This window comes from Telmatherina bonti (assembly GCF_933228915.1).
Source record: "Telmatherina bonti genome assembly, chromosome: 20".
NCBI classification, from domain to species: domain Eukaryota; kingdom Metazoa; phylum Chordata; class Actinopteri; order Atheriniformes; family Telmatherinidae; genus Telmatherina; species Telmatherina bonti.
This window is the reverse complement of record NC_136618.1, coordinates 19,558,883-19,577,860: the sequence shown is the minus strand read 5'-3', so window position 1 is coordinate 19,577,860 and position 18,978 is coordinate 19,558,883. Positions and strand designations below refer to the sequence as shown.

Below are 18,978 nucleotides of genomic sequence, written 5' to 3'. Positions count from 1 at the left end.
CTTTATTCCACTGAAAAATCAATGAAAACAAGGCAAACATTTAAAAAGAAAAGACTGAAATACCAGATGAAGCACAATATTTCTTTTCAAACACATCTTGAAATATCACTTCAGCAATAACAATAACAGCTGGAGGATGTTACAAAAACAGGAAACACCCAAATGTATTTTGTTTTGCATACATTTCTCTCACAACAGTTCGAAGCTAATCTTCCAACACCTTCCAAAATTAAACTGCGGCAACAGCCTGACTCAGATATTATTATGAATAATTTATTGCACCCCATTTCAAAGAGGCGAGCAGAAAGCCCAACTATTTTTGGTGTATTTCACATTCGTTAAGTCTGCAGGTACATAGCGCAGCTGTTGGTTCCTTGTGAAGAACTGTAAATAACATTACAGCTCTTGCTAATATGATTATTGTGTTATTGGTATATACTGTACGTGTACGACCAGTGTGCTGCAAGCAGCAAGCTGCCTTCTGCATCCAAGAGTATATAGAGGATGGTGTTGATCATCGGGCCAATGTTTGCATGAAAGTATAGATGTTCAAATGCGGTGCGGGTGAGTTTACAGTGACATGTAAAGGTTTGAAAGGGGGGGGGGTTCCCTGGTCAAAATTTCTGTTGCTATGACAACCTGTTCTTTCTCTCATCTTGTTAAATACTGAGCCTGCAGTGTCAGTTTTGAATGCAGCGTATCTTTAAAGCATCACTTCTGAATGTGCAGGGTCTGGGCTTATACCAGCTGAAGGATGCATCACTACAGCAATGTGGAAAATGTCAAAACTTCCTTTAAAATATGCATTTTGTTGTTTATTTTAATACCTAACTGTGATCTATTCCAACTCTTAACCAGTTACATAATATTCATTACAAAATAGTTCAGTGATCGAGTGAATGTGGTTAAAATTATGATCAAGTTGTTAAATTAAAAACCAAAAGGTTTAACATCTGTCTCAACACATGGGCTCCCTCCATAGTCCATCCTTTACTTTTGGTGCAGCTATTCCATTATTTTAAACTGCAAAAGCGTACGTGTAAATATGCAGCTTCCCATGCACTGAAAACTTACTCAAAATGCTCTGAACCGGACAGCCGTATGTGATGGGTTGGGATTGAAAAGGTGATGGATGTAAATGCTTAGTAGTCTGAGTACTAATTCAAAAGATGTAAAGATATAAAGATGGAGTTCTCTTTTTTTACATTTCAAGTAAGATGTGTGTATTTTTTTCATATTGTTTCAGCGAGAAAAAGAGGAATGGAGTGTATCATCCAAAAGATTACACTCATTCAAAGAATTCAGCTCTTACAAAACTTTTATCAAGGTCTTGGAACTTTTTTTAAGACTCCAATCATCACTTTCAGAGAATGTATCCAAAAACTGATCACAGAAACCAAAGTAATGCCCCAACAGCTGGTACAAGGCTTGTCATCGGCTTAACAGGAGGACTGACAGACATGTGAAATAAACAAGTCTTGACACCCCTAGCTACACATTTGCCCATTTCTGTAGTGTCTCAGTATAGCTTTGATACATTGCAAATTATCACCAGACATTGCAGTGTTAAGAAGTACTGGAATGTCATTCACTTCCAGCTGACAAGCATCTATTAAGAATATGTTTAAAAGCTGAAGAGAAAAATGTATCAATTTCTACATCATGATTTTGACCCTAAATACTCTTCAATACCCAATGGCCGGACTCAAATTAAATTGATCCAACAGCCTATAAAGTTCTGCACAATTACTCATTAACATGAGTCAAGTGTGTTGGAGCAGGGAAACGTGGAAAATCTGAACACTGTGGCTCTCATGGAAAGCTAAATAAACTTTAAAAAAGGGGACGGCAGTACATGCAGGATATAAGAATCTTGAAGAATGAAAAGCCTTTTGTGGAGAAACGGTCAAAATAACTTTGATCTGTTCATAAAAGTGTTTAGATGCTGTGATGCAAAGGAGGATTAATCATGATGTAAAACACTAACTTTGCTGAAAGTATTTCAAAGTAAAATGTTATCTTTAACTTTATGCTTCATCTTTTCCTCACTAAGCCACACAGAACTGAAAACCCAAAACAATTGTCATGACTTGACAGAGTGGCTTGCCCAAACCTTTGCAAGCCACTGTATTAGGAGCACACACACACACATACACACACAGGAGGCAGACATCTGCTCAAGAGCCTGCAAACTGTAGCATCTGAGCAAGTTATTATCTTTGTTAACTTGCACTCAGGCCTCTGTGGATGTCTGCATACTGCCATCTCAGGTGCTGCACTTAATCATGACATTTGTTTAACATGCCTCACTCTCCACACAGCGATGCATCGCACACCTCTTTCTGCCACTATTTAAACACACTCATTACTTTTCTATCTTTTTTTTATATTGAAAATCAGAATGTGTCACAGAGGTAAAGACTGGAGCGGTGAAAGGAGAAGACCGATAAGCCTTGCGGAGCTCACAGTGACTGTTCGAACATGTGTTACCCCGAGGAAGTACTTAGTGGAGGAGCACACAGGCATGACAGCATCTATCGCCGGTGACCATAAGAGTGACTTGAATTTGTTCCTGAATGTGACTGCTGAGAATCAATCGATGCGCGTCAAACCTCCCTGGTGTGATAACCATTAGCACTGGCCTCACTCTGCGATGTGACATGAGTTGTGAAATTGTCCTATGCAGCACGTGGCAAAAGAACTGTGTTAAAAATGTGTCCATTTATGCAGCGTACAAGGAAGAAAAACAACAGGTGCTGGAATAACGCTTTCTTGAAAAGACGAGATAAATACAGCATCTAGTTGGACATTTTCTTCCTCTCTTGTCCATTTTCAGTGGTGCCGGGGGAATACTCTCATTTGGATGACTATGGATTTTGATAGGGTTGACAGGTGGGTACCCGGGTATCTCATCTGAAAAAAATGAAGCAGGCTCTCTTCCAGTTCACGAGAGACCAGGAAGGATATAATGACATGGTTGACTTCTTGTCAGGACAGATTTTTTTGAGGATTTACTTCAGGGGCTTCTATTTATTCCTCACTAGTAATAAAAACCCACTCACCGGCAGCCATGATAGAATTCTTCTACCGTGCGTTACTTCTGCATCTATCCTGCTTCAGTGCAGCAAGAAGCACTGCAGAAAGATTTTTTTTTTTTTCTCTGTGCTCAAACTGAACGAGAACACTTTAAGATAATACTGCACCTCTCTGGCCTGACGATTTGTGTGTGCCCTCTGGCAGCCACACAGAAAACACAATCTGGATTCAGAATAATTTCTGATACATGAGGATGTGCAGACAGCATGACGTGAGAAGTGTCACTCATATGACGGCAGTGAGGAAGGAAAAAAAAACAAAAAAGAACAGGGCATTTGATGTAACAAAACTTCCTTGTTTGCAGTTAGTACAACAATGTGTGATGGTGTTTAAGATTTAAGTGGATGCATTAAAAGTTTGTTGCGTCAATCAGAGGGTTTGGCTCTGCTTTTAGAAAACAGACTGGCGTCTGATGCGGCTGTGGACCGAGGCTGGACAGCGAGCTCTTTTTTTTTTTTTTTTTTTTTTTTTTTTTTTGTTCTCCCCCTTCACATTGCCAACTCCAGCTGTCACACCGAGGGACAATAGTAAAGAGGAGGGGGTGCTCGCTGAATGGAAAAAATAAACTGGAGAGCCCCCGTCACACAGCCCCCTCCCCACTGCTCGTCATCTGCATTTGACAGGACCCCCGTTCTCCTCTCTTCACCGCCCCTTTTCTTTTGCTTTCTCCTTTTCTCTCCTTTTGCGCTCCATAATCCCCCTTTCTCACTCTCTCCCTGCTAAGTGCAGCTGTTGCTCTCTATTGGATCTCTCTTTTTTTTCAGGCCGATTGCTAATTAGGATAGCATTTTAGTGAGTTTTATCTGAAAAAAAAAATTTAAAAAAAACTTGTTAAACTTGCAATTTTTTTTTTTTCTTTTTCCTTTGGCTTTGCAGATCTAAGGAGGAACCAGAGAAAAGACTTACAATTACACACAATTTATATTACAGGCTGAGCATTTCTCAGAATGCACCTGATCTCCAGTACAGCATTCATATAGTTTACAACTATTGTGTTGTGTAGTAGCCTCCTGCTGTGACTCTCACTTCAGTTGTGAATGAAAAAGGTGAACTTTGCAGCAAAAACTGCCCAATGTTTCCCTTATTCCGCTCACATATCTAAATCGCTGGAAGAGAGCAGAGGGAAAGGAGAGACTGAGAAAACAGCAATTCACATACCAAACACAGAGACCCCTAGTAGCTCAACAAATGAGTGACTAGACCTATGTCCATTCATATCGGCCCTCGGCCCGCAAGCCTATTAGCCAGGCATCGCTCCTTGAACATTCACTGTCGACAACATGTGGAGGCATCGCTATAGCAACCAGTGGATATGACATGTGCAATGGACGGGGGACTCCTGAGCTGCTGAATATAAGGAGGGGCTCAGCCTTAACTAAATGATGGCAAAAAAAAAAAAAAAAAGAAAGAAAGAAAAAACACCCAACCCCGCCACCTCTCCGTCTCTTTTCATTGGCACAGAGAAGCTGAAAGGACTCACTAGTGGGGCTTCTGCACATTCTTCCAAGGCTCGGAAAATCGGGCGGGCATATCCCACATTCTTCTCCCCTTTTTTTTTTTTTTTTTTTTTTTAATTCTCTCCTTTACTCCTGCAACACCCCCACCCCCCACCTCCTCTTTTTTTTTTTTTTGCCTTCTTTTTCTTCATCTACGAGTTGAAGCCGCGGTCTTTTGTTGGCGCTGAGGGACGCATGGAGCCCTCGCAGGGAAACTTTTGCTGAAGCGGACTGATTGGGCGGCCGGGACGCACAAACGCTTCTTGGAGCTGCGGCGAGCGTCAGTGGATCTCCACGCTCTCTGGAATACGAGACACGGCTCCCCCCCCCACCCCCTCTGCTTACGGTGAAATGTGCGCTTTGCCCCGCGACATGGATTTAGGTAATTATCTCCTCATCTGAAACAGTTGCGCGCTTGTTCTGCTGCGGTGGATGTGCAGGTTTTAATGCGTAAATGTTATATATATGTTATATATATATATATATATATATATATATATATATATATATATATATATATATATATATATATATATATATATATATATATATATACACACGATCAGTTTAGAAACCTTTTAAAAAGTAGAAGCGTGTTAGGATCTTTAAAGAGCTCTGCATGCTTCATTCCTTTTTATTTCACCGGGTGATAGCTTTCGGATAATCGAGTCTCCAAAAGCTAATAAGGCGTTTTGAGACACGTGCAAACAAAAGCTAATATAGAAAATGGCAAGAAAAGGTGTGTGGTCTTGAGTGTGTGTGCACATCTGACTGCAGGGGACAAAGTTTGTGCAGGTCCATCCTCTGTGCGCCACAGCAGCTTCAACTCTAAAACAGGTGAAGGAAAAGTTGGGTAAATCCACTTTGTAAGGCTGCAAATGAGGCCATATGTTCATATAAAAAAATGTATAATGCATCTGAAAGTCGTCGTATTGTTTCTAGTTTATTTTCTACCGGTTTTAAGGGCTGAGAAGTAATGGATTTGTCTTTTGCTTTTCTTTCGGCAGGATGAGTTTGTCTGTATTTATAGTATTTATTCCTCTCGCCTTTTAGAGTTAGAATTTTGTTTAAAGGCCAAACTATTCCCGCCATCATTATAGGCCTATTTGAAAAATCAAGTCCCCAGATTTTTTTTAATAGCAGGTGTTCATTCTTATTATACAGTATGAACTCAGCTTTAAATGTAGCAGATTACAGACATTTCAAACCTGCAGTAACAGCTGCAAAACAAATCTCAAGATGAGGTTTTGAGAAGGTTTGGCAGGTGTGTGTTGAGGATGATTTTGTTCATGTAAATGGTTATTGTGACGTGAGTGAACGGACAACACCTCTCTGCATGACCTTCATTCTTATCATTTGAATAATCCAGAGCACCGAAATCCATCTGCCCCTTGTCTTTTCTCAGATTGACTAATTCACCAGACAGACAACATAAAAAAAGGGGAGAAGCAGGGGAACTGGTTTGACTGTTACACACTGGAGACATGAATACTGGTGGATATTTTAGATTTGTGAGGATAATAACAATAATAATAATAATAATAATAATAATAATAATAATAATAATAATAATAATAATAATAATAATAAATAATAATAATAATAATAATAATAATAATAATAATAATGTGTATATAATAATAACGGTAATAATGATTATAATAATAATAATAATAATAATAATTATTATTATTATTATTATTATTATTATTATTACTATTATTATAGCTTTAAGTTATAACGAAGAATACAATTGTACAAATTCTTAATTTTCACACACATACATGTTTATATATATATATATATATATATATATATATATATATATATATATATATATATATATATATATATATGTACACACACATATATAAATTATTTTTCATATAAATGTAATTATTTTTTATGTTTAGATTATTTTTAAACCTTTAAAATCCTTTGACTTGATACTCTAGCTGATGCAGAATTCAGTTGTGATAAACCGAAATGATAACGATAAAAAACTAACAAACAAGTGTTAATAAGTGATGCAAAAACTATTCCTAAGCTTATTCTTAAAGCCCATTAAAGTCATTCTTAGCCTTTCATCTCCTCCCTTTCCCTCCTCTTTTTCTTCCTTTCTATCCTTCTCTGGTTTCCTTCCAATGCGATTATCACCTTAAAACACTCTTTTATGCTCACACTGAATTTCAAGCCTGTTTGCCCCTCAGTGGAAACGCTTTTCATTCATTTCAAGGTGAATATTTTTCAAGAACATGCCAGAGATAAGGAAGCATAACTTTGATGATCTTGATTTTTCTTTCTTTCTTTTTTTTTTTTAAATAAAGAAACCTAGGCTTTGCGTTTTCATGGCTGACATAAACCAAGAGCTCCCTTGGTTTTGTATCATTGCCCCAATGTTGTGTCTTTGGTGCTGAATGTGTTAAAAACAGACATTTTCAGTCTTTTTATGTCAGAATCATCATACAGGTCTGTTAGCCCTCCAGAAAATGCAAACTGTATTAATTTCTGAATGTTGCTGCGATCTGTATCTTCATCTGATCACTGACCAGAGAGATAAGCTATTTTCCCTCCTTTGCATCCTTGTATGAGCTTTTTCAAATGTCTCAGTCGTTTGTCCATCATCTTAATGCTTGATTGAAGCTGCATGCTGAAGCTGGTGCAATTGCAATCAACAGTAACTGGGCCCTACAGAGTCATTCAGCAGCGCCATGCTAAAACATTAACAACTACAAGCCACAAGGTCAAACCACATTGTTATTGTTCGGAGGTGGAGTGTCCTGTTTGGACAACGGTATAACACGGTGTTGCCATCCTTCAGCTGGCTTATTAGACCCCTCAGGCTAAATGTCAGAGCTCTTCCATTTTTTTTCAGGTGTAAATTTGATTCTCTCTGCCTATCAATCTTTTAGTATTGCATGCAGACATTTAGGAGCCTTGCTGATGTTTGTGTGCACTTTTATTGATATTGCCCTTTTGCAGATGAATGGCTATTGCTGTTTGTGTAGCTAGTAAAATTAGATTAAAATCTGTGGAGAGCTGGCTTTTACAGAAACTCCATGTTTTTTATGTCAATCACAGAGACAGTAAGGGTGATTTATGTGAAGGGAATTGTTCTTGACAAATTGGATCTCCCTGCTTGTGAAACCAGCTTGATGGGATGCCTTTGAAATCTAAAAAGAAAATTGCTTGTAGCCACAGTTTTGGAATCTTTAATTAGCCCCACTGATTATTGTTCTGAAATATCACCACCATGTCCTCAAAATGTAATGTATCAATGGGAACTACATCGAATTTATTGTTTATTTGACACAAAAAATCTCTCAGATGATGTTGCAACTCCTCAGTGTTGAGACAAATTTACCTTCCAGTTTGCTTTAAAATGCAGTGTTGGTGACAATCTCTTTCAACTGGTGGATGCATGAAAGCATCTCTGGCCTGCCTGTGTCTCCCCAGCCCTGATAGCCATTAGATGTGCAGCTTTGGTTAGGGTCTTATCCAGCCAAACTCAGGACCAGAGGAGCTAATTAAGCACAAGCTTTTAGTACCCCGGCCGCCTGTAGCTGCACAGTGCCAGGCTGCCTTATGCCAGCAGTAAATAAGGTTGTAAATATCTATGGTGGGACATAGACAGGAGACTGCACTGGACAGGGCTGGTAATAATGTTTGACGGGGTCTGAATGTACATAATAAGTTGAATATTAGAGCTATCTAATGAGTGGGGCGAGACTGATGGTGGCTGTGGATGGAAGCCAGAGAACAAGAGAAGCATTTTTTTTTTTGTTCAACACAAGCCTTCAGGTGAAAATTGATGCACTGTAGACTTGATATGGCGGCGGCTGTAAATCAAAAACAACCACATCAATCTGGAAAAAGACAGAGTAGCATCCTTTACTGCTCTGACAGTGTGTTCTCTCTCTGTTTGCATGTGTCCTCCAGAGGGGCAGGCTGACCCAGATCCCCGTGGTGAAGGAGACCAGGGTGGAGTCGGGCCAGTTCCTGCTGCTCTCCGTCCTCTGCATGCTCTTCATCCTTGTGGCGCTGGCAGTGTCCGGCACTTTCTTCTGCGTACGCCAGCGCTCAAATCTCCACATGAAGGAGAAATTGGCCAGCCTGGGGGCTGACACCAGCACTGATGCCACGGCAACCTATCAGGTTAGACCAGCCCCCTTGCTATGAGCCAATCAGAGGCCAGGACACTTAAACGCTGCTCTGCAATTGGAGGAGCATACTTATGTTCTCATATTGTCGATTACCCAATTGTTTTATGGGAGTGTGATTGTTCATGTATGTGTGTATGTTGGTGTTATTTTCCACCACTTTGCATGTATTTTAGCTGCAGAATTAAGACCAGTTTGTTTTTTGTTATTGTGTGCATTTAATAATTTACATTTTAAAACAAATATATATTTGCAGACTGGTGAGATGCATATAATCAGTTTAAACTTACCATTTTATGACAAGTGTGTGTGTGTATACCTGTGTCTGAGACTGTGGACATGCAGCCACTGTTACCTATTCCCTGTGTTCGTCCAAGGCAGCAGGCAGCCTGGGCTATATTGATTTTCAGGGTTGGGGCTCAGCTGTGCCCAGCATGGCACTCAGAACACATTTCTGCATGTCGCATTAACATTTTCAATATTTAATCAGGTTTTCACAGAGCTTCTAAAGGTGTGAGAGTCATGGCCACAGAGATGATGCATGATTAAAGAAATAAGGGCGAATGTGAAACTGATCGTCCCTATTCAGCCTGAAAATCACACAGCTATTAGAATCCGCGTTGTTTGATTACTGCTGTTCAAATTTCAGGTTATATTTAGAAGATTACTGTGAAATTTGCTCTTTGAGTGTGTGCTCCATGTTTGATGGAGAGTTATTTAAAGCTCTTAGCAGAGAGCAATCATTGCTCTAAGATGGAAGCACAGACTGTGTGGACTTTTTTTCCTCTTGGTCTGTTTCCATTCTTATTAGGAGGCAGAAAGAAGGGGGCAACAGGGAACCTGTAATCCTACAACCCGTGCTCCTCTCTGGACTCCTCTCTGTCTCTGTTCTGGCACTGACTGCATCCCCCTGCCTTCATCTGGGACAAATTCTCAGCTTCGGCACAGCGCTGGTGCTTTGCAGAGATACTGAGAAGTGGGATGAATTATGAGGTGGACCTGGATGTTGCCCCGAGGCCAAGGCCCTGGGCACTGCTTCATGACTCTAATCATTAAACTGTGATGGTGGAAAAGCTGATCCAAGAGCAGGGCTTAGAAGGGGGCCTGTGCTCCAGAGGGAAATATCACTATGATTCATCATGAGATAGCATGTGCTTTCACAAGGCATTTTGCCTGGCCCGCTCTGTCCTCGCTGTTATTCATTGACTATGGAATTCGTCTCTGTGGAGAGGAGTCCTCAGCCTCCAAAAATCAAATATGGTGGAGTTTAGTGATTACAAATTATGAAGAAAAAGGGCCACACCTTATGAAAAGAAGCAGACAAATTGTCTAAGATGACAACTGTTCTTTCTTTCTGTCATTTTCAGGAGACTAGTGCAGATAATGCACAGTCTGCTCGGAAGCACAATGGAAGAAAAGCTGAGTCATTAGGAGAGGTGTAATCTCTGTAGCAGAGGTTCTTTTAGCAAGAAATGAGGAGATATCAATCACACTAGAAAAGTAGACCTCACGGTTTTGTATGTGCATTTTGATCTCACTTGGTTCTCAGTGGATTTATTTACATTTACGTCTTTTTGATTGATGGATTTGTTCTCTTATTATGTGCATATGTCTGCAAAAAAAAGCATGGATTCACTTTGCAGTAGGGGATGTGTTTGTAGGGGATGTGTTTGTATTTTGTTATGGTCTTTGTATTTTCACCTACAACAAAAAGAAAAAGGAGAAATCTTAAAATAATAAAGAGTTTTTATGTAGCAGCAAGGTGTGACAATTATTCTGTAAGTCGTGTAGAATCCTCAACCATGAATTTTTGACATAATTAGTATAAGCTCCATAATCCACAAGGATAAGCCATTAATCTACAGCCAAGTGAGCTGAGATACAGGATTTTACAAGGTGCATATTTAGAACGCAGCCTCTTACGGCCGAGGATAAGCACTTAAAATACATAAACTATTGTTGTGTGCATGGCAAGAAGATAAAAACGTGAAAGCTTGCAAGGAATGAGAGAAAATTTAGTGCTCTTGATTATCCAGTCCTTCCCAGTCATCTTTTCCTGTAATCCCCAGGAGCTGTGTCGCCAGCGTATGGCAATCAGAACATCGGAGCGTGTTGAGCGACCAGAGACTCTGCGCCACTCTCGCCTCAACAGCGTGTCATCTCAGTTCAGCGATGGCCCCGCGGCAAGTCCATCAACGCGCAGCAGCACCTCCTCCTGGTGTGATGAGCCAGTCCCATCCAACATGGACATCTCTACTGGTCACATGATACTGGTAAGCGCTTCAGGATGGATGCAAGTCAGAATTTATTTTATAGTGTTTGAAAAAAGGAGGAAAGGTCCTCAGAGCATTTGTGGGTCCTTACATATGATCACTCCGGTTAAATGATGTCTTATAACTGAATGTGGTTTTAAGAGTGATGGAAAAACTGTGACAAAGTCAAGTAATGATGGAGAAGTCATTTGACTTCTCCGTCATTACCCCCAAAAGCAATGATAGGTTTATCTGAATCAATGGGAAATATATATTTCTGAAACAGAAAAGCAAAAGGGATAAATAAATGGCTGAAACATACAACTTCCGCATCTTCAAGTTGTCCATTTCCATAATTATCAGATTAAAAGAAAATCAAGTTATGAAATAATTCAAATGAACACATTTGGAGCACAATGCAACTTGTCCTCAAGAGCAGCTGAGGAGAGAAAAGGTTGATCTATTCTGATATTTAATGAATTTACATCACAATAAATTATTCTGAACCCCTCACGTCTTTGAATATGCTCATGCTGAAAACTAACAGCCTTATTTATTTCTGTTTATCTGTTTGGCCGTGTCTCTTTTTCATCCCACTCTCAGCTCATTCCCTACACAACCCTGTTATCCTTTTTTTCTTTCATCAGTCTTCCCGCTGTTTTTCCCTCCTGCCTTATCTTGCCTCTATTGCCTTCATTTTTTTCCTCCTCCAACTCTTTCCTTTCCTTCCACTGTGTCATTTTCTCTCTTTATCACTCTGTCCTGCTTCTCTCCTCCCTGCTTTTTCATCTTTCACCCCTTCTGTTTCTCCCGCTACCACATCAGAATAAGCCAGACGTGATTTTTATGTGATGAGAGCAGCAGAAATGTGAAATAGCATTAGCTCTCTCACTGCTATGTGGACGTTTCAGAAATTCCCCTCTGTTTTTCGTGGCTTTATTTCTAATGAAAAAGCTTTTTCGTGGCTAACGTTTCCACAAACACACAATGGATTGTTTTAATTTTGCACAAGTTTCATTTGAAACAAGCTTGATAAAAGAGACGGATAGATGCCTTGTAGTGTTTCCATTGATGCAGAGAGCATTCATCACCCTGCATGTCTAGCTTTTATACTGGGAGGCTGTAATGAATGAGAGTGAATCTGAGTAATGCCTTGTATTGGTGGTAATAGATGGGTTTTGTTGCACTCGTCAAGGCTTGTTTGTGAAGCCTCTTTTGAAAACACTGACAATAGAAAAGCATTTAGCCGCGCAAATAACAAAAGAGCCACGGTGAATCATTTCTAGGAGCTGCTGTTATTATTAGCCCATCGTTTCTTCACAGCAGCTGTGCAGGCATTAGAATATAGAAAGGTAAAATGCACTTGGACTTTTGCTTCTTTTTCATACCGTGATTGACGTGGAGATGTCCTATAGGGGCTCTTCTTTAAAATTCTACCACCATCTCACGTGAAACCATGTGTGAGATTGCCTTGTTATCGCTGATCTCAGACCTATATTTCCCCATCTCGGCTCTCCTCTCCTCTCATCTCCCCTCTCGCACTCTTCAGAGCTCACACCGTGTGGAGAGGGATGATGAATATGCAGCTTTCCAATGCACGCTTGCTGGGGGTTCTGTTTTCTTGAGACCCCATCATCCTCACACACACACACACACACACATACACACACACACACACACACACACACACACACACAGTGAGACTTCGGTGGCACCAGTACAAATGAACTACGATGTTGTCTCCCACTATGCAGCCCACCTTAAGACTTGAAAAGTCTTGCGTAACAACTCCAACTTCACAACTGAAATTGGATGCGTCTCCGTGCTGAGTCATCTGCTGTGGTTTTGGGTTTTTTTGTTTTGTTTTTTCGACACGCCACTGGTGTCTAAAAATTCCTTTCGCCTTTGGTTTTGCCAGTTTCAGCTGCACTAGGGTGCAATAACCTGCACTTTTGTTATCTACTGAGAGGTTGAAATAAAAAGTAATTACCAGGAACATCATGGAAGCAGCATGTAGCTATATTTCCACAGTGCTGAGACATTTCAGCACCATGGACAGCTCTAAACAGTCACCATTTTGATGTCTCGCATTGTTTAAATGTTGATACGCTGACTTTTGTTGGCTCAGTCGCCTCTCCTTTGAAAGAAAATATAATTGAGTTGCTTGAGGCTCTTTATCGTTGGGAATTGTTGTTATTTCTTGTGAGAAATGATTTGCTCAGAAAAATAGATGTTCTGCCCTTACTGACTTGCAGTTTTTAAATGACACTTGTGAGCAAACTACAATTTACCTTACGATTTAAAGCAGCACAATGCACTCTTTTCATTTAGCCACTATTTGTCACACACATCATAGTGCATATTAATACCCCTTTTCAGGTCTCACAGCTGCTTATCATATCATGAAGCCCCCTGCACAAACTGCCACCAGCATTTTAATTTGACAGCAGGGCTTGACAGCAGTGTGTTACCTGTTGTGTCTGCCTCGCCTGGTCGTGCCTTCATCCTGATTTCACCCAGCACCCTTCTGCTGCCGAGGAGACTGCTTAGGAAGGATTAGACATTGTTTCCCTGACACTCAGGCCTCCCATCCCAGCCCTCTGATTGGCAGACATAATCCCCCCATTCACCAAGCCTTCGTTACCCTGTCTCTAGAATACGCCATGGTCCACTGCCTCCCCCTAGAAACGGGAGGGCTTGATAAGGGCCTGCTGGCTGCATCGCATTAAGCTTCGAAAATATGAATTTGGAATGCAATCGATTCAGGGCATCTTTTGAATAGAATGGGATGTAATTCAGAGTGGATATATCAAGTACATGGAGATGTAACGTTGCTTGGGGAGGTGGGCTGCTGTCAGGCTGGCAGCCGGCGAGCACTTGTGCCGAGCGACGAGAGCATAGTGGTGACAGCCTCTGTCAAGTGGCCATAATGGCATGCTGTCATTTTCCTGAGAAGACGGCGCTGTCTGTTTGGGTGGACAACATACAACTTAGCACATGCAAAAACATATGTGCTACCCATTTTTAGACATTGCATTTATTAGATTTTTCCGAAAGGTTTGCATTTTTGACTTGAGCGAAATGACAAGTTAGAACATGGAAGCAGTGGAGACGCAGAAATATTTAGAGATGTTGCTAAATCCACATTAAACCACCAAGATCCTTCAGGACGTGGCAGTATAATCTCTTAAAGTGTTTTGTCTTTGCTTTTAAAACCCGAGTGACACTGTTGCTTCTGTATCTAACAATAAACTTTGATTTCTATTGTCTGCGGGATTTGTGATGTTTTTATAAGTCAGTGGATCCTTTGCATGCGTGCGAGATAATTCTAAATTCATGATCCATCAAAGGGTAATTGCCTATTATGTGCAGGACAAGCTTATTTGTGGTTATCATCTTGCTAGTAATTGTATATATTCTACAAAGACGTCCCTCTTGACAGACAGGTATGAATAAGTCTGATCTAAGAATTGAGTGTCACCTCTGTGCTCAGCCTACCTATATACTGCTTTTAATATGGAATAAAAACCCTGCACATCTGGGTATCACTGTCATTGTATTAGCCAGCTGATCCCTGACATCAGTTTATGAGTCTGTAATCTTCTGCCTCACACAATAGCAGTCTAAACCATTTAACCCCGTTGGGAGGGGTGCCACGATACAGGAAAGAAAACTAAACGCAGCGCTTTGCTATGAAGACTCGCCTTGCCAGCTACACACTCTAAGCTCCCCAAAACTTGCCTTGGTTTAGGAGGAAACACAGTCACACACATGCACACACAAACACACAGGCCTTCACCCCTCCCCCCTATTCTTTTTCCATCTTTGTCTCTCTCGCAAATTCAATTTTGTCTTCTCCAAGCAACGGCTTAAACGCAGACAATCTTATCAGTGGCTGTGCAAGCAGTGAGGGACGTGATTGAAACACCCCTGAAGTATTTCCAATGCAGACAAACCTTTCAGCGGTCTTAATTGTATGTGTTTTCTTCTCTCTTTTTTTTTTTTTTTCTTCTTTGTCAAACACACATTCACAAATGCACCAATATAAGCACACCTTCCCCACATAGATGTTCACCAGCCTCCTCCTCAGCCGGTTGTTCCGCTACACAGCAGCAGGATGATAATTCTCTATTACACTGGATCACAGCTTTGGAGAGGATTTAGCATCTTCTCTTGTTTATTTCTTAATGGCAAAATATTATTAAAAATAACAATAAAACCTATAGTATGGTCAAAAAATATATATTTGCTTGCAAGAGTCCCGTTTAATTAATCCAAAATTGCTGCAAAAACAAATATTCCCTGTCACAGGCATATTTTGAGATAAATTCTGCCTTTTTTGCATGGATCTGGCTTGTCGTTTGAAACGGTGGCTGAGGTTCTGTCTGTTTTCCCCTAGTCGTACATGGAGGACCACTTGAAGAATAAGAACCGTCTGGAGCGTGAGTGGGAGGCGCTGTGCTCCTACCAGGCAGAGCCCAGCGCCTGCAGTGTGGGCCAAAGCGAGCAGAACTCCAAGAGAAACCGCTCTGACGCCGTGGTTGTATGTGAGTCCATTCAGATGACTTTTGCTGGGTTTTTTTTCATGTTTGTTTTGTCTTCATCTTCGGGAACATTCCCACCATCACAAGACATTCGTGTTGTTGATGTATTTGTGAACAGATGCTCCAAAGAGGAACATAAAACTAGTTGGGTAAATATGCCAAAACAACATTGGAGGAAATATGCTCCCAAAATGAGTAAATAATTACTGTTGCTCTTCTTGCCAAAGAGCTTCTCTTGCATTCTTTCTTTAAAGGGTTTTGTCATTTTAGTGGGGGGGAAATGCTCTCCTTGAAAATCAGCATGAATAAAAATAATGATGAGTAAAAATCAAAAGACATTTTATTAGGAGCCAATATTAAAACTTAAAGCAGCAGCCTGCACTTCATTAAAGCAGCTTCAGCCAAATTTGCTGTAACTTAAAGTTCATTGTTAAACAGAGAAGCTGTAATGTTTGCTCTTGAATGTTTGTTCATAGTAGCCATACTATTTAATTGTTACATTTATACAGTTAGATGTGTTTATTATCCTTTAATTTCTATACTTATTAGTTTGACCCTTTCATAGCAATTATGGAGATATTTCCTCCGAACACTGTATCATGTGCACATCGTATAATTACGAGCATATTATAAGTCATTTTTAACTCATTTCAGATTTAAAAGCAAATAGGTTTAAAGCATTAAAGCTGCAGTGCAGAGATATGTTTTGCTAAAGGTGCATGCTATGCGATGCATAGAAGCTGGAAACCCTGTTTTTTTCATAGTCCATGCCATTTTGTGATCTGGTCATTCTGACATGTAAGCTGTAATCCTTTCATTTTATTCATCTTTGTATCAAAAACCTTGCTTAGATGTGTCCTAGGTTTTTGCCAGAGCCTGCTCCATAATTACAGTTGATCCCTGCTAAAACTCTGGCAAGTCAACCCTTCACTGACTGATAGAAAACACATCAATAGCAACACACCAGCATAGCAATCTGTGTTTATATGAAGTGTTTGTTGTTGTGGTAAATAAAACTTCAGACTCAGACTGTAAATAGATGACCAACTCTGAATGTATGTCTGAAAAGTGAAGCCAAAGCACATTAAGTCTCCTGCATTCTCTCTAGTGGCCAGCAGGGGGCGATCCCCCTGGTTGCTCAGTAAAACTCATAGACGTCCATGGCAATATGACACTTTTCTCAGTAAAACCTTTTTTTTTCCTAAATAAACTTTAATCCTAATTTTTAAAAACAAGTTATTATAAGCACAGTGACAATTTTGTAAGTTTGAGTCCCTTTGCATGTCAAATCAAGAATAAAACAGGGGATGCATTAAGCTAGGGTTAACCTGCGATTGACTGGGAGAATATGACCATGGGGGCATTTTTTTCTGCACTGTAGTCTGTGGGTAGGCATAGCAACTATATCTAAGTGTCAAATTAACCAATCAGGATTAAGTATCGCATTTGAATCACAATCTGATCACAGCTGCATTGTTTGCTGGTTACTCTCTATCAAATCTGACCACGTCTAAACAGTCCATCTGAAGTCATGATATGCTGAAGTGAGTTCAACCCCAGTAGGAACATAAATCTTGCAACAGTTTTTAAAATTATTTGTGAAAAGAAGGATTTTACAGATTATAGACTGCATTATTTTTTAGATTAAATATTTTTTACTTTGTTTGAAATTTCTTTTAATGGAAGTGAAGCAGTTCAAAAGATCAGAACATTTTTTTGTTTGTTTGTACTTGGAAGCCTTGGTAAAATTGCTGTTTTCTTTTTCTCCTTTTGCCTCTCAGTGTTTTGTTGTTATTATGCAGATAGGAAAGAGTGTAGAGATATGTTCAGATGAATAATGCATCTCCTTTTACAGATGATCATTCAAGAATCACCTTGAAAGCAGAGAATAACCACAGCAACTCAGATTACATCAATGCCAGTCCAATTGTAAGTATTGTTTATTTATTTTATATATATTTATATATTTGTTAGTGGCTTGTTGTCATTGATCCAAGATCCAATATGCTTCTCGGGTTTTTTTTTTTTGTTTTGTTTTGTTTTGTTTTTTTAACTCTGTTTTGGGCAATCGGGGATTGGTTGGTCTTCCTTGAGCAGATACCCTACTTTCATCCACAAAAGGAAGAAAAAAACTCAATATTTTTGACTCATCAAATGTACAACCACCCCAAAACCAGAAAATAACTCAATGCAGGAGAGCGCTGAGGTTATTTTTTTGCCTTTTTTCCCCTCCAAACATTGTCAGTCATGATTTCCCCTGAGGCTGGTGAGAAGGGATTCCATCAAAGGGAACAGGAAGCTATGCATTTCAAATACAGTGCCAAAATTTCTGAAATGACAGATGAGGGGGGCACACACAGCTGCTCTAAAAGCCTATTACTCTTCAAAAACAAACAATGGAGACTTTCAGATGCTGTATTTATTCCTCCTGTTTATGCAGCGGCATATTCATAGCCGTTTTTATCTTAGTATAACATTTGCAATCTCAGAGAAGAATATGATTATTATGATAATCAATCAGGGGACAAAGTTAGCAAAAAAGCAAGTTAAAAGTTATCCAACATACTTTTATAGTCGTTTAATGAAAAAGGAGTTCAAGCTGATGTTGAAGATGGGTGAAGTAATGGCAGATGCAGTGGTGTGTGGATGAAAGGACAGTAATTACACCACAAAAAGGACCCCTGTCTGAGTCCAGCAAAACTGTGATAATTACGTCTGTCAATGGAGCTTCTTCCTCCTCATTAGCTTCAGGGGCAGCGGCCTTCGAGCAAATAATCTGCCACTTCTTTCTGGGAATGTGAGGTCAGAGAAGCGAAGGAAAGGGGTGATCTGCACTGCCTGTAAAGCATGTGGGGACACACAGGGAAAAGGGGCCTGGATAACGACAAATGCTTGACCATAAATGATGCAAGAGCTCCCAGATGTAGCATCATTAGCGTGAGGAATGGTTCAAAGGAATGTGCAGACACACAAACTGTGGCCAAAGCCTGGCCCAGAGGCTCTTCCTTTCCCACCTTTTCTCCATGTTGTCTCAGACTATGTGGGATGAGCTCAAGCAGCCATTTAACTTCCAAGTTTTGTACTTTATGCAAGCAGGATCAAGGTACTACAGCAAGGTGCTAAAAGTTAAGACATTTCTCCAGGAGCAGATATTTGTGGGAGTTCTTTCAGTACAAGCTGGTTTACTTGAAGCCAAAGAACTTTTTTTGCATTCTCCTTTGTTGTAGTCTATCATCTTCCCACAATACTGAAGAAAGGACAGCTGAGATGCAGGACTACTCTTTTATGTCTGTGCTTTAGTATTCATGCAGGGACGTCAGCACACAGCTACAGCATGTCTGCGTCCTTGAGATTGGCTGAAACCAAGTGGCTAGAATTCAGCATCACCCTTTTATTTCTGTGGGGGGAGATTTTTTATTATGATTTTTAT

At 40.1% G+C, this 18,978-nt stretch overlaps 1 protein-coding gene across 1 annotated transcript in view; it reads left to right on the top strand.

Moving 5' to 3' along the window:
* The window catches only part of ptprn2 (protein tyrosine phosphatase receptor type N2), a gene marked incomplete at its 3' end in the record, with an annotated part of 135,722 nt that overhangs the window by 102,974 nt on the left and 13,770 nt on the right, over window positions 1-18,978 (top strand). The window contains exons 12-15 of the mRNA XM_079259492.1: window positions 8,532-8,747; window positions 10,822-11,025; window positions 15,404-15,551; window positions 17,404-17,477. Coding sequence (XP_079115618.1) covers window positions 8,532-8,747; window positions 10,822-11,025; window positions 15,404-15,551; window positions 17,404-17,477 — 642 coding nt within the window. The remainder of the gene's footprint in view (window positions 1-8,531; window positions 8,748-10,821; window positions 11,026-15,403; window positions 15,552-17,403; window positions 17,478-18,978) is intronic.